Below are 27,824 nucleotides of genomic sequence, written 5' to 3'. Positions count from 1 at the left end.
AGTCGCCAGTTCAATTCCTGGCCGGGGCACATACCCAAGTTGCAGGCTCAATCCCCAGTAGAGAGAGTGCAGGAGGCAGCCAATCAATGATTCTCTCATCATTGATGTTTCTATCTCTCTCCCTCTCCCTTCCTCTCTGAAATCAATAAAAATATATTTAAAATGGGCAAAAGAGCTGAACAGACACCTCACCAAAGAAAAATATAAAGATGGCAAATAAGCACATGAAAGGTGCCTCCACATCATGTGTCATCAGAGAAATGAAAATTAAAACAATGAGCTACCAATATTATGTCTATTAAAATGGCAAAAATCTAAAACACAGACAACACCAAATGCTAACAAAGATGAGGAGAAACAGGAACATTTATTCACTGAGAGTGAGGATGCAAAGTGGCACTGTCAGCCACTTTGGAAGACAGTTGGGCAGTTTCTTACAAAATTAAATGTACTCTTACAATATGACCCACACTGTGTTCTTTGGTATTTACCCAAAGGAGTAAAACCTACACTCAAGTGTTTATAGCAGGCTTACTCATAATTGTCGAAACGTGGAAGCAAGTAAGATGTCCTATAGGTGAATGATAAGTAAACTGTGGTGAGTTCAGACAATGGAATATCATTCAATACAAAAATAAGTGAGTTATCAGCCATAAAGAGACCTTAAGTGCATGTTACTCAGTTAAAAAACTAATCTGAAAAGGCTGCAAACTGTATTACTCCAACTACATGGCATTCCAGAAAAGGCAATATTATGGATACAGTAAAAAGATTAGTGACTGACAGGGGTTATGGACAGGGAAAGAATGAATAGGGAGAGCAGAGCATTTTTAGGGCAATAAAATTATTCTGTATACCATAATGATGAATACATGTCATTTTGCTTTTGTCAAAATCATAGAATGTTCACCAAGAGTGAACCCTAATGTACACTAAGGGCTTTGGGTGATGATGTGTCAATTAGGTTCATCAGTTGCAACAAATGTACCACACTGGTGCAGGATGTGACAGTTGGAGAAACTACACATGTGTGAACCTAAAACTATGCTGAAAAGTAAAATCTATTATTTTTAAATGTTATAAATATAGTCTCTCATGTCTTCTCTTAAGTTCCTTAAAAGACCTGTCTGTATAATGCAATAATTAAACACTATATCACTGGATTCATAACATAAGTATAATATAGATCAGAATATAGAACAAAGAAGAGGGAATGGAGTTCTATTGGAGCAAAATTTCTATATATTATTGAAATTAAGTTAATATTATCTTAAGTAAATTTTTATAAGATGCATATTGTGATCCCCACCACAAAGAAAACAGCTCAAAATAATATGGTTTAAAAAATCAACAGAGAAATTTATAATGATACACAAAATATTTATTTTACAAAAGAAAAATTATTTTCTCTTTTCAAGGAGCAACAGAGGAACAAAAAAAAGGACAGGACAATTAGAAAACAAATATTAAAATGGCAAGTGTAAATGCAACCATATCAATAATGACCATAAATACACATGATCTAACCAGCAGTCACCAACCTTTCGAACCTCACGGTAGGAGATAGGAATTGTTAGAATGGATTTAAAAAGCAAGATCCAATTGTGTGCTATCTATAAGAGACATCCTCAAGCAGTGCCCTCAGGGGTCCCGGATCTGTCTCTTGCTTCAACAGTGTTTGGATGGAACAGACCCAGGACGCCCCTTCTTCCAGCCTCCGGCCACTCTCCTGGGTCTCATCCAGTCACCACCTTCAGAACCACCTCTGGGACCAGCCAACACACCGGTTTGTTTGTTTTCTACCTTAACTCCTTACTGCCGAACAACCATGCGCTCCCACATTCGTCAGAATTATTCCACCGAGGTGGAGGCTGCGGCCAACCGCCTGGCCAGCCTGCCTCTGCGGGCCTCCCACACCTACCCCTCTCTGGGCTTCTATTTCGACAGGAACAGGGACGATGTGGCTCTCAAGGGCGTGGGCCACTTCTGCTTCGAGTTGGCAGAGAAGAAGCATGAGGGCGCTGAGCATCTCAAAGTTGTAAAACCAGCGCAGTGGTGGCCGCATTCTCTTCCAGGACGTGCTGAAGCCTCCCCAGATGAGTGGGCAAAACTCAGGACACCATGGAAACCACCCTGGCGTTGGAGAGGAACCTGAACCAGGCCCTTGTGGAGCTGCAGGCCCTGGGTTCTACCTGGGCAGACCCGCAGCTCTGTGATTCCTGGAGAACCACTTCCTGGGTGAGGAGGTGAAACTGATCAAGAAGATGGGCTACACCTGATTAACATCCATCCGCAGGCTGGTTGGCCCCAGGCTGGGCTGGGCGAGTATCTCTTCCGAGAGGCTCATCCTCAAGGACTTTGGAGCCCAGAGGCCTTTGAGGGGCCCCTCTGCATTCCCCTGGTGTCTGGCTTTTACCTGAGCCTCTTCCCAAAACTACTAGCCATTCTCTTAACCACCCTAAAGCCCTCTCCCATGCATTGGACCAAATGAAATAATAAAGCTTTTTGCAGCAAAGAGAGAGAGAGAGAGAGAGAGAGAGAGACATCCTCAAGATTCAAAGTAACCATAGGTAAGAGAGCTGGAGTGGCTATATTAATATTGGAAGAAAGTAAACTTTAAGGCAGGAATTACTATTATTATTATTAGAAAAGAGCTATTTTATGATGATAAAAAGGTCAATTAACTGTGACTATATAATAATTGTAAATGTACATTCACCTATAACAACAGAGCCCTAAAATATATGAAGAAAAACAGACAGGATTAAAGACAGAATAGGCAATTCAACAATTATAACCAGAGGTCTTAATACTTCACTCTTAATAATTGGCAGAACAATTAGAAAGAAAATCATCAAAAATAGAGAACATTCAAACACCACTATTAACTAACTCAACCTGACATATATGAAACACTCCATCCAAAGACTGCAGAATATATATTCTTTTAAAATACACAGGACAGACCACATTCTGGGCCAAAAAATCAGTTTCACTAAATTTTGAAAAAGAGTGAAATCATACAAAGTATGTTCTCTGAATGCAATAGAATTAAGCTATAAGTCAACAAAAACAAAACTCTGGAAATTTTCCAAATATTTGTAAATTAAGCAACACACTTCTATATAATCCAAAGAAATATCCACAAGGAAATTGGAAAGTATTTTGAACTGGGTGAAAAGGATTATAAGAAAATATTATAAACATCTTTATGTGCCCAGCTGGTGTGGCTCAGTGGTTGAGTGTTGACCTATGAACCAGGAGGTCACACAGTTCAATTCCTGGTCAGGGGACACGCCCAGGTTGCAGGCTCGATCCCAGTAGGGGACATGCAGGAGGCAGCTGATCCATGATTCTCTCTCATCACTGATATTTCTGTCCCTCTATCTCCCTTCCTCTCATTGAAAAAAAACAAAAATATTTTTTTAAAAAAACCACATCTGTATGTCAACAAAAAATGAGTTAGATAAAATGGGCAGATTCCTAGCCCTGGCCAGGTAGCTCAGTTGGTTGGAGCCTCACCCTATGCATCAAAAAGTTGGTGGATTCAGTTCATACCTAGGTTGCAGGTTTGATCTCTGGACAGGGCATATCAACGTTTCTCTCTCACATAAATGTTTCACTCTCCCTCTCTCTCTCTTTCTCCTCTCTTTCTCTCTCCCTCTTTCTCTAAAGCAGTGGTTCTCAACCTTCCTAATGCCGCAACCCTTTAATACAGTTCTTCATGTTGTGGTGACCCCCAACCATAAAGTCATTTTCGTTGCTACTTCATAACTGTAATTTTGCTACTATTATGAATCATCATGTAAATATCTGATATGCAGGATGTATTTTCATTGTTACAAATTGAACATAATTAAAGCATAGTGATGAATCACAAAAACAATATCTAATTATATATGTGTTTTCCGATGGTCTTAGGCAACCCCTGTGAAAGGGTCGTTTGACCCCCAAAGCGGTCGCGACCCACAGGTTGAGAACCGCTGCTCTAAAGTCAATAAAAATATATTCTCGTGTGAGGATTATAAAATAAAAATGGACACATCGCCCTAGCCGGTTTGGCTCAGTGAACAGAGCATCGGCCTGTGGACTGAAGAGTCCCAGGTTCGATTCCGGTCAAGGGCACATGCCTGGGTTGCAGGTTAACTCCCTGGTGGGGGGCGTGCAGGAGGCAGCCAATCAATGATTCTCATCATTGATGTTTCTATCTCTCTCGCTTCCTCTCCCTTCCTCTCTGAAAGCAATAAAAATATATATATATATTTTTAAATGGACACATTCCAATAAAAACACAAATTACCAAAACTGACTTAAGAAGAAATAGAATGTTTGAATAGACCTACCATATTTTTTAATTGAATTAGCAATTGAAAATCTTCCCACAAAGCTAAGTCCAGCTCAGCGGACAGGGAGTTCACAGTGAAGATTCACAGGGCACAGGGCAAGGATGAGCTCACAGGTGAGGTGCGGCGGTCAGGCTAGCAGCAGACACGAGGCGGCGCCACTGGCTTCAAACCCCACTACTGGCCAGGCCAGGAGCCTAGAGCTCCTCCTGGTGTCCTGGCCAGCTTTCAACTCGTCCATCTGCCCCTTACACCATGGCACCTTCACCCTCCCTCTCCTGAATGTTGCCCCCATTAGTCATCGAATGTGGAATGTTCAGGGATGGAAGACAGAAATCTCCAGGGCCAAAGCGATTCTTTCCTGCCAGCTCCTCCCACCACGGCGCCCTCTACCCAGACACCGGAAACACAGCAGCTGTTCCCATCGCCTGGCAGCCTGGGTGTAGGTACCAAACGCGTGCACCTTTGCCCGGCGGGGACCGCCACAGAGTCGTGCCACTCGCGGGGAATTTCCGCCCGCACGGACAGGGAGACAGGAAATCCAGCCGTAAGGGCAGATGCAGCCTGCAGTGCTGGCAAAATCCCCGAGTGCAGCCCCGGAAGTTTGAGTTCCCCTACGACTTCGTCACTAAAAGCAGGGCCCTGACCAAAAGCATAAACCACCCCTGGAACCTGGCAGGGGTAGAAGGAAATATTTCCTTGTCCTCCGTCACCGCATGAAAGAGTTACATATTACAAAATCCGTGTTGGGCGTTTACTCCTATTAACACCAGCTAACGCGTTGAGCCATACCTTCACTTTTGCAGCCATGTTACACCACGCACACCACGTACGCCACGCACACCACGCAGCCACACCTTTGACTGACATTCCGACTAAAGCCCCGATCCTGCATCATCTTAAAGTGCCATTTCCCATTTCAGACCAGCTCTGCTGGTTCCGGGCTCCGAGACAAAATCCTTCTGCGTGGCATTTTTATCTGTACATGGGCTCAAAACAGATACACTTCGCTGCTGTAGTTTAGGTCTAACTTTTCTGTTTATGGTAGCATAATAATGACGGTAGTACTATATATACATATATATAGTCATAAGTTGATCGTATGGAGGCTGCTATTAACACACTCCATTCTAAGACGACTGAAAGGACCTGACAGTAATGGACAACTTAGGCAAACAGAAAATAATGATGTAACCCAAAAACTCACCCCACTATTGCTCCAAAAGAGAAACGCGCAGGTCACTAGGGGATGGGCCTGGGGCAAGATGGTCTTACCTGTCCGAGTCCTGGGACAGCATTCTATTGGTGAGACTAGAAACCTAATCGGCTTTCGGGTATAACGTCCTCCTAATCCACGTTCGGGGGTTAATGTCCTCCGCATCCGAGGTCAGATCAAAAACCAACAGGAACTACACTGGACATCAAGCCTAGAGCATCACGGTTGATAGGCCCTTTGGGGCCTCCTTACAGTGACTTACCAACCACAGCCGCGGATATTGGGCGCCCAAGTTGCCACCATCTCGGCGGGGCGGAGCCTCGGAAGGGGCGGGGCCTAGCCAGAACCTGTGATAGGCTGGTTCCGGGTGTCCCGGGCACGCAGGCCAGGGCAGGGCCAGCGGGGGTATAAAGGTTCGAAGCCCAGACTCAGGTACCCACTAGCCAGACTGCAGGCCTCCGGGTAGGACGCTACCCCCAGGAGCTCCGAGGACTTGCCCCGAGCACTTGCCCCGCGACGCCCAGCCCGCCTCACCTGTCGCCGACGCTGAGTGACACTCGCCCTCTGCCAGGCCCCCGCAGCACCGCCCGCAGCGCCATTAGGATGATAGGCAGCCGCCGCCGCCGCCCCAGCCCCAGCCCCAGCTTCCATGCTGCGCCCTGGTGGGAACCCCAGTCCGGGGGACCCGGCCCCGCCAAGCGCCGCCGAATTGAGGAGCCCGCGGGCCCTGAAGACCGGATGGCGCCCAGCCTGCAAGGCCCGGCGGGAATCCAGGCCGCCGACGCGCTCACCTCCGTGCTGGTCGTGGCTGCAGGCTGTGCCCTGCAGCTGCCTCTGGACGGCGGCCTCAACCTGGTGCTGGAGCCCGAGCCCACGTCGGTCCTGCAAGTGTCTCTGGGCGGGCACACCCTCGTGCTGGTCCCCGAGGCGCTCTTGGGCCCGGGAGCGGGGGCGCACCCGCCCGTCGTCGGCCTGGCACCCGGCGCTCTCCTGGGCGCTCCCGGGGGAGGCGTCGCCATCCAGCAGGGATTCTTCTGCGCATTTGCCCCACAGATCGCCGTCCCAGGAGAGGCCCACCACCAGGACGAGGACGCCGCCCCCGGGTTCCTGACTCCCTGGATGGTCCCTGCAGCCGGCTCGGTCGCTGGAACGGGGTTAGGCACCCACCCGCACGGCCCCATCAGACAGCCATGGCCTCAGGCCCCCACGCCTAGTCCAGAGAGACGCCCGCCTGGGCCCGGCTTCAACCTGAACTTCCACCTGTGGGAGCGCTTCCCCAGCTCACCGCTCCAAGCTCTACCTGCGTCCCCCAGTCCAGGTCCGCTGGTGCGCCCCCGGCGCCCTCTGGGGCCTGCTCCCAAGGCCCGGAAACGCCTGTTCCAGGAATGAACTGCTGCCATCCCGCCCCACGGGGCTGAGGACCAGAGAAGGGATTCTGATAGCGCTTGTGTGTGTATTGCACATCCTACAAGAATGGCTAAACACAGATACTCTTGATGCAGGCTGCTTTGCAGAATTTTCGATCAATGGTGGACTAAAACATTTGGAAGAAAGATCACAAAGCAGCAGAGAAATGCTGCTTCAAACACAGGATACTTGACTTGGGGTGGTGAGCACACAATGCTATATACAGATGATGTATTATATAAAATTTGCACTTGAAACGTATGTAATTTATGAACCAGTGTCCCCCCATAAATATACGATTTAAGAAATATTTTTAAAATACAGTGTACTTCCGGATTGCTACTTAGGTTGTTTTCTTTATATAGGTCCCCTTTAAGCAGTTCCATTCCCCCTAGTTTTGCTTCAGACCTCAGCTCCAGTACTTTTCTCTAAAAATACTTCCCTTCCCCAGTAACCTATCACTGTACCTCTTTTCTCCCAAATTAGGGTAATTACTAAATTTCTTTTGTATAATGGGTTTTGGCCCTAATATCCATGGCGGCAGCCCCTTGGGAGGATCTAGCAAATAGCTACATGTGGGCAAATGTCTGTTGGGTACAAAACAAACAGAATGTGGACCAATGACTGTGCTCCCTCCTCTCTTCTTAATGACTAGGTAAGCAAATGATTTAACTATATTGCTTGGTTTGTGGAGGTTTTTTCCCCTAAAGTATCAACTCTTTTCCATTAGTTTCTTATTTTTTTTCTTTTTAAAAAAAAAAATACATTTTATTGATTCTCCACAGAGAGGAAGGGAGAGGGACAGAGAGCCAGAAACATGGATGAGAGAAACATCGATCAGCTGCCTCCTGCACACCCGCCAGTGGGGATGTGGCCGCAACCAAGGCACATGCCCTTGACCTGAATCGAACCTGGGACCTTTCAGTCCGCAGGCCGACGCTCCATCCACTGAGTCAAACCGGCTCGGGCAGTTTCTTATATTTTTAATATAATTTTCTTGTCCTGGAAATGTAATTCTAAAGACTCTATTTTTATAGTTCTAAGATCTCAGGTATATTTTGTACAATGGTACTGGCGTGTGGAAAGAATTTATTCCCATATTGATCTGGTATCCAGCAAAATTTTTTAATTTCTTTAATGGCTTATTTGTAGATTCTATTGCTTGACATAAAGACAATACTATTTCCAAATAGTGAGAAATTGTCTTTTTGTTGTTGTTAAACCTCACCTGAGAATATTTTTTTCATTGATTTTTTTTTTTTAGAGAGAATGGAAGGGAAGAGGAGAGACAGAAACATCGATGTGAGACACATCGATTGGTTGCCTCCCACACGTGCCCAGACCATGACTGGGACCAAGCCTGTGCCGAGGCTCCTGCCCTTGACCAGAATTGAACCTGAGACCCTTCACTCCACAGGCCAGTGCTCTAAACACCGAGTAAACTGGCTAGGATGAGAAATTGTCTTTTTTGACAAGCCTCTTACATGTTATTCCTTAGTCTCCTTTATTAGATATCACTTCAAGTCCAGATTGAACAATAATAGGGGCATCCTGTCCTATAACTTGTGTAAATGTAGGTGCTTCTACATTTTACCATAAATTGTAATCTTTTCTATACATGCTTGGTAGATAACCCTTATCCTACTAAAGAAATTAGTTTTCAGTCTTTCTAGTCATTAAAAAATTTGGATTTTTGTGTTGTTTGGTGCTGACTACAAAGACTTTCTCAGATTATTCTGCATGTTGGCATTTTATTGTTTGTGTGTATACAAAAAGTAGCTACATTTAATAATTGAATATTTGGGTACATACAGGAAGCTGGCAACAGAGCAAATGAGACCAAGCTTGGGGCTTCAGGGATTTTAAAAATTGCATGCCCTTCTGACTTCAAAAGAGAATGTGGAAGGGGAAAGGCAGTAACTGCAGGGTCACTTTAAGGGTTTTAAATGTTAAATTTTGAAACTAATTTTTCTGTATGTATGACTTATTGTAGTTTCTTTTTAAATCTATTCATGTGGTCATTCACACTGATTGGCCTTCTAAAGAAGTATCTTTGCATTTTGGTTATTCTACATTATTTTATACAATTCTAATTCCATCCTTGGTTCTTTTTTGTTTATTGCAACCATAGACCCACCATTCCTAATTTTTAAGTTATTTTTCCAGGTTTGCCTCATATTTTACAATGAAATAAATTATTAGTGATAAAGCTAATATCAAGATACTAGCTTTTTTCGGTTGAACATTAATAATTATTTAGACTTACCAACAAGCTTTGCCAGTATCTTTGCTCACCTTCTGTTCTTGCATTCCACTCCTTCATTCTGTCCTCATTTTTTTTCTTACCAACGTATACTCTTTCAAATTCCTTCAGCTGCGGCCTGTGTATAAATCTTAGTTTTATATGCCTGCACATATTTCAATTAAACCTTCAAACTTGTATAATTTTAGCTTGGTTTGGAATTCTAAAATAATGCCTATACTCTCTCACTACTTTAAAGGCTGCTCTATTGTTTTCCCTACCATTTATTGTCACAGTTCACGAGCCTTCTGTCATTTGTATTGCCATTCCTTTGTAGGAGATTAGGCTACTTACTTTAGTATTTTTCTTGACTTTGATGTTCCACGGTTTCAACCCGATGTGTTTAGCAGTAAAAATGTTGCCTGCTGCAACCAGTGAGCTTTCTAAATCTGAAGAATTAAACTATTTTCTTAAAATCTCAAAAAAGAATGAGTCCGTATCTCTTGGGCTATTAAACCCCTCTCCAATCTGTGGGACTTCTAATAGAGAAATGTTGGAGTTGCTTAACTAATGTCCCTAGCCTTATCTCGCTTTTCAATTTCTATATCAATTAGCTCAATAATTCAACTTCCTCTGGCATAAAATCTCCAATTATTTGGCAACATTAAATAAGACTGATTTTCTCCTGGGCAAAGATATTTGTTTTGTGGACATACTTTGAATGGGAATACACTTTCTGCTCCACATTTGAATTTTTCATTGCTTCTTCCTGGTTCCCTGAAATCCAGAACTCAGGCCCTAGCTGGTTCGGCTCAGTGGATAGAGCGTTGGCCTGCGGACTGGAGGGTCCCAGGTTCAATTCCAGTCAAGGGCACATACTCCAGTTGTGGCCTCCATCCCCAGTAGAGGGCATGCAGGAGGCAGCCAATCAATGGTTCTCTCTCATCATTGATGTTTCTATCTCTATCTCCCTCTCCCTTCCTCTCTGAAATCAATAAAAATATATTTAAAAAATAAATAAAATAAAATCCAGAATTCAGAACCACCTATATGTAGCTCATGTCATTTGAACTTTAGAAATATTGCCTTTCTTTTCGAATGCACCTTTCGAATAAACAGCTTGTTCAAGTCAAATCATCCTTGGTGAAGTTACGTCATTTCAAAAGATAGGCACAAGGATTAGGATTGTAAAAAGACCACATATGAGAAGCAGACATTTTTCCTGGAAGAGGAGAGGATTTAGACTTAGATTACCCCTAAGAGCTGTGAAAGGCGGGTAAAACATGATACTTGTGCACCTTATGTCTTAGGCCCCCAACATGATGGTTGGCTGCCTCCGAATGCACAACTGACGGTCTACACCCCCTAGCAGGAGGAAAACCAGAGAAAACACTCTTTCTGAGTCAATTCCAAACTTTCAGGACAAAAAGAAAATCCTGAGAGGAGAACCTCTTGGTTTTATTGATAAGCCACAGCAAAGTTTCTCCAAATGGATACCAGTCTGGTGAGAACTGCAAACTCACCAGACTGTGATGCTGGCCTGAGCAACAGGCTCAGAGGACCTATTACTGTGTTATATACCCTGTGGGTTCGTTCTTGTGACAAACAACACTTTTAGTCAGCAAATGCAAAATGGGAACATGACAGAGAACACAAGGAGATGAGAGAAAATGTCTTGATTCCACCCAGGATGTCAAATAAATGGAACCAGTAACAAAACCTGGTACCAGGTCTGGCTGGTGTGGCTCACTTGACGGGGGTTGTCCCATGCACCAAAAGTTGCTATTTTGATTTCCAATCAGAGTACATGCCTGGGTTGTGGGCTCAATCCCCGATATGGGGTGTGCAGGAGGCAGATCGATGTTCTACTCTCATATTGATATTTCTCTCTGAAAATCAATTTTGAAATCTTAAAACACACACACACACACACAAACCTGATACCAAACTGAGAGTAAATAGCCAAGAAACTACTGCTCAGCACATTGGCCTAGACTCCATAAACTGAGAGTATCAAGGCAAAAGGTGCCTCCATGGGTGCTGTACCTGTTTGAAGGCTGAGGTCCATGGGGATGGTCAGTGCCGACTCTATCACACAGGGACCTCCAGGAAAACTGAAAATAAAGAAAGCCCACTTCAATTAGAACTGAGGTTCTCAACCTGTGGGTCGCGACCCCTTTGGGGGTCAAAAGACCCTTTCACAGGGGTCGCCTAAGACCATCAGAAAACACACATATAATTACATATTGTTTTTGTGATTAATCACTATGTTTTAATTATGTTCAATTTGTAACAATGAAAATACAACATCCTGCATATCAGATATTTACATGACGATTCATAACAGTAGCAAAATTACAGCTATGATGTAGCAACAAAAATAATTTTATGGTTGGGGGTCCCCACAACATTAAGAACTGTATTAAAGGGTCACAGCATTAGGAAGGTTGAGAACCACTGAATTAGAACAAGCAGAGGCTATTTACTCAGAGCTTGTTAGAGCGAGGGTGTCAGCCCTGTCACTTGCTTGCATTTGACAAACTTATAGGTAGGCCAGGGAGTAGGAGAGCTTTATGGTGGAGAAAGGGGAGGGCTTCAGGTATGTTTGGAGGTTGTTGGCCAGGGGAAGCTGGAGGCAGGCTAACTAGAAGCAGGACATCTTAGGTAATTGGATTGGCTTGTGTGCTTTGGGTCTTAGGCATAGCAGGTTTGGCTTTCTCAAGTTGGCCCCGAGTTGGAAGTGGGGGTGGGAATTAGAAAAGCTGACCAAGTCCTGAACATTTGGGGCCAGTTGCTGCAGAGGTTATGGTTTTCTTTCTGGGCTGCTTGCTACAAAGGTGTGGGTCAGAATTCTGTTGTCCTATGTGGTCTGGCCATTGTTTTGTATATTCGGCCTCTCACATCCCATTTCCCCACCCAAAATCAGAAAGGAAGAAGTAACATCTCTATCTGCAGATTATATGATTGTGTATGTGTACAAAACCCTAAAGACTCCACAACAACAACAACAAAACCATTAGCAATAATAAATTCATTAAAGTTGCAGAATATAAAAATCGGTGTCATTACTATTAACAAACAGCAAACTACCTGAAAAAGTTTAAGAAAACAATTCAAATAATAGAAACAAAAAAAATACTTAGGAATAAACTTAACAAAAGAGGTGAAAGACTTATACACTAAATAGTATAAAATATTGATGAAAGAAATTAAAGAAGACAAATAGAAATATGCCCCATGTTTATGGATTGGAAAAAACTAATGTTGTTAAAATTTCCATAGTACTCTAAGTGAGCTCCAGATTCAATGCCATCCATATCAATATCCCAAAGACAATCTGTAAAGAAAACAAACAGCCCTGGCTGGTTTGGCTCGGTGGATAGAGCGTCAGTCTGCGGACTCAAGGGTCCCGGGTTCAATTCCCATCAAGGGCATGTACCTTGGTTGAGGACACATCCAAGGTAGGGAGTGTGCAAGAGGCAGCTGATCAATGTTTCTCTCTCATTGATGTTTCTAACTCTCTATCCCTCTCTCTTCCTCTCTGTAAAAAATCAATAAAATATGTTTTTTTAAAGAAAGAAAACAAACAAACAAAAGAAATTTTAAAAAATCCTAAAATTCATATGAAACTACAAAAGACCCGGAATAGCCACAGCAATGTTAGCAAACACAAAGCTAGAGGCATTTCATTTTCTGATTTCAAAATATACTATAAATCTACAGTAATTAAAACAGTAGGGTACGGGCATAAAAGCCGGCATAAGACCAGTGAAACATAATAGAGAGCCCAGAAATAAATCCCCACACTTACGGTCAATAGATTCCAACAAGGGTGCCAAGAGTATATAACAGGGAAAAGATCGTCTCTCCAACAAATTACATTGGGAAAACTGAATATCCACATGCAGAAGAACAAAATTGGACCCTCATCTCATCATTACAAAAATCAACTCAAAACTGATTAATGACTTACACATAAGACCTGGCAATCAAATTATTAGAAGAAAACATAGAGGAAAAGCTTCTTGACATTGGTCTGGGCAATGATTTTTTGAATATGATATCCAAAGGACGGGTAACAAAAGCAAAAATAGTCAAACTGAAACAAAGGAAACACTCAGCAGAATACTAGTAAAAGGGTAACCTATAGAATGGGAGAAAACATAGATCTGTTAAGTGGATAATATTCAAAATAAAAAAGAACTCAACCAACTCAATAGCAAAATCTATAATAATAAAAGCATAATATGCAAATAGACCGAATGACTGAACAGCAGAACGACCATCCAGATGACCTTCCGGATGACCACCCTATGACACACACTGGCGCCAGGCCAACCAAGGCAGGTGCGATGCAATTGGTCGGGGGGACCCTGCCATCACCCCACCATCATCCTGCAGAGGGAGGCCCAGGCCAGGCAAGCGATTGCCCCCCAAACCTGTCATCTGCAGAGAGAGGTGACCGGTGGCTGGGGAGGGGGGCAGTGCCACATAGATGGCAAGCAGTGGCAGCGGCAGGAGCAGGGGCCAGCTGCTGGCAGCCAGGGGAAGGAAAGCCCTGAAAGGCCCTGATCACCGGCCAGGCCTAAGGATCCTACCCAAGGGGTCCAGGATTGCGAGAGGGTGCAGGCCGGGCTCAGGGACTTCTGATTTGCTGCCGGGCGTAATTTCATTGGTTGAGTGTCAACCTAGGAACCAGGAGGTCACAGTTGGATTCCGGTCAGGGCCTGTGCCCGGGTTTCAGGCTCCATTCCCAGTTGGGGAGGTGCAGGAGGCTGTCAATCAATGATTCTCTCCCATCATTGATGTTTCTATCTCTTTCTCCCTCTCCTTTCTCTCTGAAATCAATAAAAAAATTTTTTTTTAATTACCATTTTAGATGGTGTGCTCAGGAAAGCCTCAGAGATAAAACCCTTTGAGTAATGGGCTGAAAAAAGTGAGGAACCATGTAGTTAGATGGGTAGAAGAAAAGCAATTGCAAAAACTGTGAGTATGCCTCTCTAGGAAAGCATAAAGGCCACAGAGCTATAACAGAAGGAGCAAGGCGGGGGGAGTCCATCTGACATAACGCAAATAGGGAGTCTAGATCATTTAGAACCTGTATAAAAATACTGGCTTAGACCCTGAGTTAAATTGGAGGTGTTTAGCAGAGGATTATGGTTTAACGGAATCACCCTAGCTATTGTGTAGAGACTGCCTGAAAAAAAAGGGCAAAGCAGAGATGCAAGACCACTTAGGAGGCTTCTAGAGTAATTCACTGAAAGGATGAAGGTGGCAGCAGGGTGATAGCAGGAATATGGTATGAAGTGCTTTGGGCCAGGATATCCAGGAACGGATGTGATGTGTGAAAGACAGACACAAGAATAATGTTGAGTGGTTTTGGCCTGAGCAACAGGAAGTAATTGCCAATTATTGTGATGGGAAACACTTTGGAGGGATCAGAAATGGGGACATATAAGCAGCTCAAATTTGGACCTGAAGTTTGGACTGTGCATTATTAGATTGACATATATAAAATTGGTAATATTTAATTACTCTGCACCACAAATATGACAATTATTGATAGTTCAACTTAGATATCCAGGAGAAAATGCTGACAGTACATTTGGATATTCATGGCAAAGGAATAGGAGTGAGACTCATTTTAGGGAGCCACCAACCTACACATGGCACTTAAAGGAAGACATTGACGGTTGATAAAAATAAATAAATAAATAAATAAATAAATAAGGCCAAGAACATGGTCCTGGGATATTCCAGCATTCAGAATGAGGAACAAACAGCTCAGGAAACTGAGAAGTAGAAGTTAGAGACAGACTGAAGAGTGTGAGATCTTAGATGCCAGGGAGAAAGTGTTTAAAGGACAGAGTGAGTGTGTCAAGTGTTGCTTACAACTCAAGAGAAGAAACAGAATTAACCACTAGATTTCATAATGTGGGTGGGTCATTAGTGACCTTCATGTGGGTGTTTATAGACGACTGGCATGGACAGAAATATGATTGAAATGGGTTCCAGAGAGAGCGGGAGGAGAGAAATTAGAGAATGGAAGGATGGTTGATTAATTCAAGAGTTTTGATGTATAAGGAAGGAGAAAATTGATTCAGAAACTGGAGGAGAAAGTCATGTCAAGAAAGTTTTTACTTGTTTTAAGAAGGAAGAGTTTACCTCTTGCCCTAGCTGGTTTGGCTCAATGGATAGAGCGTTGGCCTGTGGACTGAAGGGTCCCGGGTTCCATTCCAGGCAGGGGCACGAGCCTGAATTGTAGGCTTGATCCCCAGTAGGAGATGTGCAGGAGGCAGCCAATCAATCATTTGATGTTTCTATCTCTCTCTCCCTCTCCCTTCATCTTTGAAATCAATAAAATTTTAAAAAAGAAGGAAGAGTTTACCTCTCAATTATACATTGAAGATATTTATTCAGTAAAGGTAGCCAAAATGTGATGATGCTAGACAGAGACGGGATAATTGCCAGATTGATGTTCTTGAGGAGGCAAAACGAACTGAGATCAATTGCACAAATGGAGGAATTGGCCTTTGCTAGGAGCATAGACATTTCATCCATGGCAACAGGAGAGAAGGCAGACTATACAGTCCTTAGTGGCGCTTGGTGAGATATAATTATAGACATTTTGAAAAGTATTTTATGGTTGCTTGTATTGTCTCAGTGAAAAAGAAGCAAGGTGACCATCTAGGGGAGGACATAAGGGGTGAGGTATTGGAGATTTGCAGAGAGAGGAGAAAGCATGCAATGTTCATCTAGAACAGTGGTTCTCAACCTTCTGGCCCTTTAAATACAGTTCCTCATGTTGTGACCCAACCATAAAATTATTTTCGTTGCTACTTCATAACTATAATGTTGCTACTGTTATGAATCGTAATGTAAATATCTGATATGCAGGATGGTTTTAGGTGACCCCTGTGAAAGTGTCGTTCGACCACCAAAGGGGTCGTGACCCACAAGTTGAGAACGCTGATCTAGAACAACAAGAGAGTGAATGGAATAAAGCATAAGGGTAAGATCACTGGGCAGCATTTGGAGCCCACTTGAGGTTAATGATCATGAATATAAAATGAGATCAGTCAATGGGGTTGAGTGTTTTTCTCCAGCCCCATTCGGCTGCATCAGTGCAGGCACAAAGTAGCAGCTATATTAACCAGCAAAGTAGGAGACAGGAAAGGGAGCTGAGGATATAAACATGACCATGATTAGAATGAGTACCATTTAAGTTCCAGGGAAGGAGCAAAGTGAAGACCTGATAGTGTCAGTCTTAGTGAAAAGGTGGTAGGATCCATGGGTTTGTCCAGAGGGATGGAAGGTCTGATAGAGTTTAAATATTTAGAGGCCTAAACTAGAAAATTAGGAGCTACTCCGAGAATAAAATGTTTGGAAATGTGATCATGGAGGGGTTACAATTTGGAGTAATGACAAGGTCAAGAGTAAGAATCAATGAGGTAGAAGGGAGGACAAGACTGTTGAAGGGAAAGAGAAGAGGCCAAGACTAGGGGACAGAGGGAATCCATGAGAAATTAAAATAACCACAAATTATGCCAGGTGTAAAATGTGTGAGAATTATAGTAAATCAAGTGCTAACATTTTCATAACTATGATAGAGACATTCGCTATACATGTATGTGCTAAATGACTGGTATAAAGTATGTCTGAAACCTAATCTTTTTAAACAATATTTTGTTTCTTTACAAATTGAGGTAATATTACGAAGGCTACATGGAGAGTGATGACATAATAAATGAAGAAAGCCATATCAAATAAAACTGTCAGCAGTGGCCTTTATGAGAAGGTGCTAAGTTGGGCTTTGAAGAAGGTACCAATGCTGCATAAACTGGAGAAAGAGTCCCAAATTTTTAAAGTAAAAAATCAGAACGAAGATAGAAACATTTCAAAGAATAAGATATAAAAATGGCTAGTAAGCATATAAAAATGATCCACTTTGATTGGCAATCAGAAATGCAAAATGAAAATACAGTGGGATACCATGTATCAGGTTGGAAAAGATTGAAGAGTCCGGCAATAGAAATGCTTGCAAGAATGTAGTGAAATGGAAATATGCTCTCCTCACAGGAGTGTAAACTTTGAAAAACATTTGGGGGGAAATGGGGAGGCATTACCTATTAATTTGAAAAGGCATACATAGTACCAATTGGCAATTCACTCCTAGATATGCACAATAGATATGAGTAAAGAGTCCATGATTTAAAACCGTATAAGTCTGCATTTGATTCCTACATCTAACACAAGCTAGCTGTTTAATTTTGAAGACTGAAAAAGATGAATTTTTTTCAAAGAAGGCAGGAGGAAGCTTTGGAGGTGATAGATATGTTTATGGCATTAACTGTGATTTCAGGGATTTTTACTTGTTTCCAAACTCAAGTTGTATACATTAAATCGGTACAGTTTTTTGTATCTCAACCATGTTTTTAAAGAAAATTCTTATTTAAATTACTCAGTAATAGGATGGATATACAATAAGTGCTCAATAAAATGATTTGTTTATGTTAATGTTTTAATTTTACTGATATTATTAATAGTGTTATAACAGCCTTAACCTTCAGGAAGAATCATCTGCCACTAATATTTTACTTTAGTATTTTTTTAATATATCTTATTGATTTTTTACAGAGAGGAAGGGAGAGGGATAGAGAGTTAGAAACATCGATGGGAGAGAAACATCGATCAGCTGCCTCCTGCACACCTCCTATTGGGGATGTGCCCGCAACCAAGGTACATGCCCTCGACCGGAATCGAACCTGGGACCCTTGAGTCCACAGGCCGACGCTCTATCCGCTGAGCCAAACCGGTTAGGGCTAGGGCTTACTTTAGTATTAAAACAAAACTTCTCTTAAAAGAGAAATCAGTATTTTCCATTTACTCCTAAAATTAAATAACAAACATTAGAGAAATTTCAAGGAGTATTTGGGTGGGTCCGTTTGATGCTGGGAAGTGAGTGGTCTAGTGGAGTGGTCTTTTTTTCTAGAATGCCTGAAATCACAGGAAAACATCAGTCCCAAAAGTAAGCAATGTTTCAAGGTGTTACTGGCATATCATTTTTTCCCTAGACCAGTACTCTGCCCCCTAGAGGCCTATAGAAGTATTTCCTCATACTGACCTACCAACCACAGACTCCGATACTGGGCTGGATCTTTTGGGGGCGGAGCCTCGGAAGGGGTGGAGCTTAGTGAGAAATGAGAGGTTGGTTCCCGGGGCCTCAATGGCAACTTCATCCGTCCTCCCTATGCGCACAGGTCAGCACGAGGAGCCAAAGATTCAAAGCCTAGGCGCGGGCTCCCCACAAGCTGGACGGCGGGCCTCCAGACAGGTGACCCAGGAGCTCTGAGGACGCCCCCCCCCTCAACGCGCGGTCCTTCGCCCAGCCCGCCGCCAGCCCGCCTCACCTGTCGCCGACGCTGAGTGACACTCGCCCTCTGCCAGGCCCCCGCAGCACCGCCCGCAGCGCCACTCGGATGATAGGCAGCCGCCTCCCCAGCCCCAGCTTCCATGCTGCGCCCTGGTGGGAACCCCAGTCCGGGGGACCCGGCCCCGCCAAGCGCCGCCGAATTGAGGAGCCCGCGGGCCCTGAAGACAGGATGGCGCCCAGCCTGCAAGGCCCGGCGGGACCCCGGGCCGCCGACGCGCTCACCTCCGTGCTGGTCGTGGCTGCAGGCTGTGCCCTGCAGCTGCCTCTGGACGGCGGCCTCAACCTGGTGCTGCAGCCCGAGCCCACGTCGGTCCTGCAAGTGTCTCTGGGCGGGCACACCCTCGTGCTGGTCCCCGAGGCGCTCTTGGGCCCGGGAGCGGGGGCGCACCCGCCCGACTGGCACCCGGCGCTCTCCTGGACGCTCCCGGGGGAGGCGTCGCCATCCAGCAGGGATTCTTCTGCGCATTTGCCCCACAGATCGCCGTCCCTGAAGAGGCCCACCACCAGGACGAGGACGCCGCCCCCGGGTTCCTGACTCCCTGGATGGCCCCTGCAGCCGGTTCGGTCGCTGGAACGGAGTTAGGCACCCACCCGCACGGCCCCATCAGACAGCCATGGCCTCAGGCCCCCACGCCTAGTCCAGAGAGACGCCCGCCTGGGCCCGGCTTCAACCTGAACTTCCACCTGTGGGAGCGCTTCCCCAGCTCACCGCTCCAAGCTCTACCTGCGTCCCCCAGTCCAGGTCCGCTGGTGCGCCCCCGGCGCCCTCTGGGGCCTGCTCCCAAGGCCCGGAAACGCCTGTTCCAGGAATGAACTGCCGCTCCCCCCAGAGTTATACTAAATATCCTACAACCTGGAAACTGAGCGCTTCATGTGCAAACAATTCCTTCCGTGCAGACTGGCTCTAGTAAGCAGATAAGACGGTAGGAAGAGAAAGCAAAATCTGGACCTCATCATTGAAATGGAAAATCTGCCCAGGGATATGAGACAATGTGTTCTCAGAGGGCTGGGATTTTTTACAAGATCATTCTCAGGCCCCTACATCCCCTTTGTTTTGTATCAATTATTTTCTCTCAAACTGGATCAGCCCCATACAGTTACTCACATTTCTCCACAAACCAAGAATTCACGGGATTTCTCGTGTGTTTTTTTCTTGTAGGTTTTCTCATGAATGTATTCTCTTAGCCATTGGTTTTCTCTTTCTTGGTGTGTCCAGATGCTCTTCTGGAAAACTGCAAAGCAGCATAATGGTACCTGTTGGATTTTATCAGATGTTTCCAGCATGCATTGGGATTTTTAAATCTGTTCATCTGGTGGTTTTGACCTATAGACTGATGTAAAATGTTTGCATTTCTGCTAGTCCACATTATTTCATACCTTTTCAATTTTACCCTGACCTTTTTCCTATGTAAATCAAACTTTAACATTTAAATTTTTATTTATCAGATTTGCTTCACATTTTTATTAAAGAAATAAAATATTATTGATCAGGCCCTGAAGTCAACATGATTTCTTAAATATATTTTTATTGATTTCAGAGAGGAAGGCAGAGGGAAACATCAATGATGAGAGAATCATTGATGGGCTGCCTCCTGCACGCCCCCTACTGGAGATGAGCCTGCAACCTGGGCATATAACCCCCGCTAGAAGTGAACTCCGGACCTTCAGTCCACAGGCCGACACTATCCACTGAGCCAAACCGGCTAGGCCCAGTGGTCCGCAAACTCATTAGTCAACAGAGCCAAATATCAACAGTACAATGACTGAAATTTCTTTTGAGAGTCAAATTTTTTAAACTTAAACTATACAGGTAGGTACATTGTTATTAACTTAATTAGGGTACTCCTAAGGCTTAGGAAGAGCCACACTCAAGGGGCCAAAAAGCCACATGTGGCTCCCGAGCCGCAGTTTGCCGACCACAGGCTCTAGGGCAACATGATTTTAGTTTTTTTAAATATCGATACTAATAGGTTTACCACATACTTTACCACTTCTTCTCTGCCTCTTTCTTCTTATGTTCCACTCTCAAAGTCTAGCCACAATTTTCTTCTTGCTGAAGAGTATCCTTTAACAGTTCTTTCCACTATGTCCTATGTATGATAAATTATCTTGGTCTTGTAAACCTGAACATGTTTTTGTGTGGTAAGCTCTCTTACTCTTATGTTTTATTGCATATTCACTAATTCTAACGTGATGTTTAACTAAAGATGTTAGTCCATTGTTCTGCCATTTTGTTTTTGAAAGCAAGAAGTCTTCTGCTAATCAGTTTGTTATTCCTTCTGTATTTAATTCTGCTATTAATTTTAGCATATTTTTTAATGTTTCTTTTCCTTTGGTGTTCTAGAGTTTTGTTGTAATGTCTCTGGGGTAAATTCTATTTTTATTTGGCTGAGTGGAATTTATCAATATGGGAAATTATCTCTTAACTGAAATCCCACAAAATCTTAGGCCCTATATCTTAGAATATCCCACATATCCCCATCTCTGGAAATCCAATCAGATATAGTGCTCAATCTCCCATGACTCTTAACATTTTGTTATCATATGTATGTGTGCCTTAATTCCAGTTTTCTTTATTATTTAACCCAACTAACTGTTTCATTAACTGTTTCCAGTATTCTGTTTATATTTCTATAAGAAAAGTTTTCATTTCAAGGATTATATTGTTTTCTTTTTTTAATATGTTTTATTTATTTTTTTTACAGAGAGGAAGGGAGAGAGATAGATAGAAACCTCGATGAGAGAAAAACATCGATCAGCTGCCTCTTGCACACCCCCTACTGGGGATGTGCCCACAACCAAGGTACATGCCCTTGACCAGAATCGAACATGGGACACTTCAGTCTGCAGGCTGACGCTCTATCCACTGAGCCAAACCAGTTAGGGTTATATTGTTTTCTTTTCAAGATTTTTACTTCCTTCATCTTGTTTCAAACTTCTCCGGTTAGTGTTATAAACTCCCATTTTTGTTTCATGGGTGGTATTCCATCCTTTATGTTCTGAAACTTTTAAAACATGAATTAATAACTCAATTAATTCAATTTCCTCACAGGTAAAACTTATTATTTGTTTTTAATCACATTGGAATGTCTCATGTGCTCAGTAATTTTTATGAGTGGGCACATTTTGAGTGGGAATTCATCTTCTGCTTCCACAGTTATAATTTCTATAGTTTCTACTTCCAAGTGGACCACAACTCAGAACTAAGGCAGGACTCTTGTAACTTGTCTCTGTGAAAACTCACAGGTCTAATCCCCAAGCAATCATACAGTGACCATTCCCAGTTTCAACCTCTTTCTTTGATCAACCACAGGCACTGCCACAAAATAGTGGTCAGTGCCTCTTCAAACTCTGATGATTGACAATAGGCCGATTTTCAGCCCTCTCAAAAGAGCAGAAATTCCATTAGTCTCAGTACCACAAATACACCATATCAGCTGTCCATCAGAGACTGGATTTTCTACTCTATTTCTGGTCCCTGAAAGTACTAGTAGATGTCTATATTTAATATGACTTAATATTTTCTACCTCTGCTTCCAGTAGGAGGGATTTCCCCTGTACTACCATCTTGTCCACAATTTCCACCACACTCAACCATCCTTCCTCCTTCTCCCCATAACATATCAATTAATCAGCCAAATTATCTGGTTATTCTGAAGAGAGAAGATGGCCCTGTTTGCAAAACTGTCTTCTACTGCAAAAGCTTCATAATCTATACTAGAAATCACTAAGAACATCCATTTTTAGCAATATGTGAACCAAATAGTCAAAAAATCCTCAAGAACAATACTCTTGAAACTGATGAATAAAATGTTATTCTAACATTTTTTAAAGGTGTATCTTAGCTTGTAAATGTAAGAGAAGTCCTCCAACACCAAAAATGATGACATGCCACAAATCCAGAGAGGAAAGTAGGTGCTGAAACAAGAGGACACATAGGGGTTCCTAACATCCTGTGGCAACCTAGAGCTTTAGTTTTAATGGTCCATTTATGAGAGAGAGAAAATACTATTTAGTTATCACACAGCCCTGAAAAAAGTCCCAGGCTTCCCAAACATAATGCCTCCAATAGGTAATCTAACAAGCAAAGGAAAAAAACTCATAATACAAAAGGAGATGGGACTCTGTATCTGTCCGGGCTCTGACTCCAGGTAAAATGAAACCAAATCTGTTGGGGCGGGGGGGGGGGGGGGGGGTGATGAGGGGAGCTGAGAGCTTAGTTTAAGATAGTCTCTGGTTGATGGTGAACCTGGCAAAAGCAGAACAAAATTTCTCCAAGGAGAATACACCTTCTGCCCAAGGCTAAGTATCTTCTCAGTGATAATCTTCCACTGATTATAAATTCATAATTCAAATTTAAAAAAACATATAAGGAAACAAACCAAAATAAAGTGAGAATAAGTGAGAGACATTCAAAACAAGAAAAAGGAGAATTGATGAATTATCAGATATAAAATATTTTTAAATAAATGTAATTTGATTGAGAACATAAAAGAGGGCAACCTAAATGTAGCTAAGAAAAAAATATCAAACCTGGCCGGTGTGGCTCAGTGGTTGAGCATCAACCAATAGTTCTGGAACATATTATAGTATCTTCATTCAAGAAGCAGCACAACTTTCAAGACAGATAAATTTAAATATGCACATTTAGACAGGTTACTGTAAACCCACCAAACACCAAATTCAAAGAGAACAGTGTTATATACAAAAAGAAAAGACAACCACAATGAAAAGGCATATCACACAGATGTTACATGAATGGCCAATACATATATGAAAACCTCATGAGTAATCAGAGAAATACAACATAAATACATGATGGGATACAATTTACACCATCAGATTGAACATGCTTACAAATCTAACTATACTAAGTGTTGTCAAGGATGTGGTACGAAGGGAACACAGACACAGGGTAAATATTTAAGAAAGTAGTTTGACCTTATCTATTATTGTTAGGGTGCCACACACTGCTACCCAGCAATTCCACATCTAGATGTTTTGCCCTAAGCATAGAGATAAAAGTCAAAGATCTCTGTTGTAAAGTTAAACAAATCCAAGACATACTATTTAATTTCATAAAATTTCCTTCTCTCCTCTGAGCGTCACCAATGAGGACTGGAGAGAGCATCAGGTTTGGTACAGTGCCATGGCAGGGCAGGTTTTCTGGAAAGTGTAGGGGAATGCTCCTTGGATGCTCACTGGGGGCCCCATGGCATTTATTTATGAGGGAAAAATTAGCTAAAATACAATCGCATAAACCAGTGCCTATGTCTAAAGCAGTGGTCCTCAAACTTTTTAAACTGGGGGCCAGTTCACTGTCCCTCAGACCGTTGGAGGGCCGGACTAGAGTTTAAAAAAAAAAACTATGAACAAATTCCTATGCACACTGCACATATCTTATTTTGAAGTAAAAAAACAAAACGGGAACAAATACAATATTTGTATTTGCATGTGGCCCGCGGGCCGTAGTTTGAGGACCCCTGGTCTAAAGTCTCTAAGTTTTTCCTGCAGGCTATGGAAAGCCTTTACCCCATCTCTGACCACTCCTTATGCAAATGATTCCTGACATTTTTTTAAAAAATTAAAAAGCTTTTAAAATATTCAAGTGAAACTGCAGTTTTTTGTTAGAGATCAGGCTGTGGTATTTAATAATAATAGTAAAAATTTATCATAAGGTTAACTTTTTGTATTCAAACTTTCTATCTTACTTGTATTACACTGAGTCCTTAAAAATTAGTTTATTCAGTCCTCATTGGTGAAGCTCAGAGGAGAGGGAAATTTTACAAAATTAAATAGTATATGTTGGATTTGTTAAATGAATGAACAAATGATTTTTCCCTATCATCACATCTGAAGAATTCTTATTCATTATCTCTGTGAGTAATGCTACTTCTCTATTCTCAGTGTTCTCCCTTTCCATCTCCAATAGTCATGTAGTAGAACTGCTTTCTCTCTGATAATGTCTTTTAGTTTGCTTTTCTTATTTCATGTGTTTTTAACCTTCTTTGCTTCATGCATACTATTTCTAGCTCAGTATTTCCAGTTTCAATTCTGTCTAAACTTTTGTTTAACCCATTCACTGAATTTCTTGCTTCCATGTTTCCATATTTAATCCCTAGAAGTGTTTTTTTAGTTCCTTTTTAGTTCCCTTTTTTAGTTACAGCTGACCTATTAGTTCAGGTGTACAATATAGCAATTAGATATTTATATACCTTACAATCACCCTGATAAGTCCAGTACCCATCTGGCACCAACATAGTTATTACAATATTATTGACTATATTCCCTATGCCAGTGGTTCTCAACCTTGGCTGCACATTAGAATCACCTGGGAATCTTTTTAAAATCCTGATTTCTGGGCCTCATCCTCCGGAAATTCTGTTTCTCTGTTACTAATGTTGTGGCCCCACCCCATAACAAAGAAACAATTTCTGGAGGATGAGGCCCAGAAATCAGGATTTTAAAAAAAGATTCCCAGGTGATTCTAATGTGCAGCCAAGGTTGAGAACCGCTGCCCTATGCTGTACGTTATCATTAGCTCCTTTTTAAATCTGCCATATTTAACAAACATGTATTAAGTGCCTACTACGTACCAGGCACTTTTCCAAACTCCAACAATACAGGCAAGAACAAAACATTTAGAAACCGCTACCTTCATGGGGTGCAATAATTCACCCAATAAAGAATGCTGCCTTACATTAAAGTAGTAGCAAGAGGAGAGCTATGAAGCTGCATGTAGTTGGATATATTTTGAAGATAGAGAAAACAGGATTTCTTGTGAAAGGTGTGAGAGAGTCAAGGATAAATTAAGAGTTTGGGGCCTGAGCACAAAAAGGATGGAACTATTATTTTCTGAGATTGGAAGGTCCTTGAGCAGATATAGAAAAAAAAAAAGGTATGTTCCATTTTTAATGTGTTGTTTCAAGTGCCAGGAGGCGGGGCTTATAGTGAGACGCAGGTCACCTGACATCCCACTTTGTCACTCAGTGCGCTGGAGGGCAAGACCTAAGCCCCGCAAGGCTCTCCTAGAATCTGGGGCTGCGGGCCTCCCGGGAGGCACCCCCGAGGTCCCAGGACTGGCTCAGCGATGCCCGACCCTTCGCCCAGCCGGCCCCCAGCCCGCCTCACCTGTCGCCGACGCTGAGTGACACTCGCCCTCTGCCAGGCCCCCGCAGCACCGCCCGCAGCGCCACTCAGATGATAGGCAGCCGCCGCCCCAGCCCCAGCTTCCATGCTGCGCCCTGGTGGGAACCCCAGTCCGGGGGACCCGGCCCCGCCAAGCGCCGCCGAATTGAGGAGCCCGCGGGCCCTGAAGACGGGATGGCGCCCAGCCTGCAAGGCCCGGCGGGACCCCGGGCCGCCGACGCGCTCACCTCCGTGCTGGTCGTGGCTGCAGGCTGTGCCCTGCAGCTGCCTCTGGACGGCGGCCTCAACCTGGTGCTGGAGCCCGAGCCCACGTCGGTCCTGCAAGTGTCTCTGGGCGGGCACACCCTCGTGCTGGTCCCCGAGGCGCTCTTGGGCCCGGGAGCGGGGGCGCACCCGCCCGTCGTCGGCCTGGCACCCGGCGCTCTCCTGGACGCTCCCGGGGGAGGCGTCGCCATCCAGCAGGGATTCTTCTGCGCATTTGCCCCACAGATCGCCGTCCCTGAAGAGGCCCACCACCAGGACGAGGACGCCGCCCCCGGGTTCCTGACTCCCTGGATGGTCGCTGCAGCCGGCTCGGTCGCGGGGTTCCGCCCCTCCGCTAGAATGGTGTTAGGCACCTCCGCAAGGTTCCATCAGAGCCCTGGCCTCGGGCCCCCACGGCTAGTCCCCTGGTCCCTACTTCAACCCCGACTTCCACTTTCTGGAGCCCTTCCCCATCTCTACCTCCAACCTCTACCTCCGTCTCCCAGTCCAGGTCCCCACGCTGACCCCCAGCGCCCTCTGGGTCCTGTGCACAAGGCCGGGAGAGGCCTGTTCCAGGGATGAACTGCCCCCCAATTCCTTGCCACCGAACTCTGGCGCTGGTGATCTACCAAGACTCGCTGTGAGCTCTTACCACTGCTCAGAGATGGAGCATCTTCATTCATAGACGGAGGGCAGCTGCGGTTTTTGTTGGTTTTGTTAGGTTTTTTTTAGTAAAATGCCTTGATCCATAGCAGGCAAGGACATTTTTTAAAAGCAGATTCTTGTAAGGTCCTTTAGCAAAGAGCCACAGAGAGCTAAGCATAGATTTTTAGGTTCCTTGTCTCGGTTGCATGAGCTGCTTTTTTCACCTCTCTCTCACCTTCAGCCAAATCCATTCTTGTTTCACCCCTACTGTTGCCGCAAACTCATCTCAATTTTTCCCCTCAAATTTATCTTTTTTCCTCAACACCTCCTCCATGCATCTCTCCTTTCTCTCCATTCCAGGTTGTTGTTTTTCCTTTTCGTAGTTATGAATAGGTCTGTATATTTCCCTAATGTTATCTGAGGAGCTTCTGATCAGCATTTTTTGTTTTTGCATGCACAGTATTTATTTAAGAAGAGCCTTGCGAAAGAGAAGCAAAGTAAACAGCAGGGGTCAGAGGGAAAAGTTGAGGTGCTACAGGTCCAGTAACAGCTCCAGGCCACCTCGTTGGGAGCTCTGGAGTGAGCATGGCTGGCCAGAGTTGCCCCATGGTAGGCTGAAATAGGCCAGTTCCCTCATTCATCAGTCCTTGGGTGTGAGACACCAGGGAGGGGCCCTGGTCCTGGTCAAGGCAGCTTTCTTCAGCTGAGACCATTTCTAAAGGGGATGGCAGCCGAAAGCTTTCTGTCCATAGGACTCCTAGCAGTGATGATATGGATTTCTTTTTACCTTGATGTCCATCTCCATTTATTCCTGCCTTTAATTATGACTAGCAGTGATTGTAATATTATTTACGTAAGCTTTGAATATTTAGATGAAGTCTGATCGCCAATTTTCTTTATCTCTTCGTTCTTGCTTTTCTAACACCTTTCCCTGGACCTGGTCAATCAAGATAAACGCATATCGAAGAAGTAAATGAATAAATGACACACAAGTGTGATGCCTTGGGCTTTGGGGGATATTTCTAAAATTAGAACATAAAGTTAGTAAAAGCAATATTTAATGAAAGGAGGAAGCTAGGATATTGATTTGTTACAGAAGCACATACAGTGCCATATTCTCCTGCACTTTACCAATCAATCAAATGG

General features: G+C 43.7%; 1 protein-coding gene and 3 pseudogenes across 1 annotated transcript; all 4 read left to right on the top strand.

The window, feature by feature from the left end:
- The first annotated feature begins 1,828 nt into the window (after window positions 1–1,828).
- LOC138992627 (ferritin light chain pseudogene) lies at window positions 1,829–2,491 on the top strand (annotated as a pseudogene).
- Window positions 2,492–6,162: 3,671 nt separating this feature from the next.
- Window positions 6,163–6,948, top strand: LOC138992623 (proline-rich protein 23C-like). Its single transcript, XM_070391470.1, has one exon. It carries the CDS (start codon window positions 6,163–6,165, stop codon window positions 6,946–6,948), a length of 786 nt encoding a protein of 261 aa, XP_070247571.1.
- Window positions 6,949–18,687: 11,739 nt separating this feature from the next.
- On the top strand, window positions 18,688–19,454 carry LOC138992495 (proline-rich protein 23C-like; annotated as a pseudogene).
- A 6,387-nt stretch (window positions 19,455–25,841) lies between these two features.
- LOC138992622 (proline-rich protein 23A-like) lies at window positions 25,842–26,615 on the top strand (annotated as a pseudogene).
- The last annotated feature ends 1,209 nt before the right edge of the window (window positions 26,616–27,824 follow it).

This window comes from Myotis yumanensis, unplaced genomic scaffold, assembly GCF_028538775.1.
Source record: "Myotis yumanensis isolate MYYU_CA2020_CCGP unplaced genomic scaffold, mMyoYum1.0.hap1 SCAF_14, whole genome shotgun sequence".
In the NCBI taxonomy this organism is placed as follows: domain Eukaryota; kingdom Metazoa; phylum Chordata; class Mammalia; order Chiroptera; family Vespertilionidae; genus Myotis; species Myotis yumanensis.
Note: the sequence above shows the minus strand (reverse complement) of the source record. Positions and strands in the feature narration are given on the sequence as shown.

Excerpts from the sequence above, each read along its gene's own strand:
- LOC138992623 (XM_070391470.1), top strand. The coding sequence starts at position 6,163 with ATGATAGGCAGCCGCCGCCGCCGCCCCAGCCCCAGCCCCAGCTTCCAT.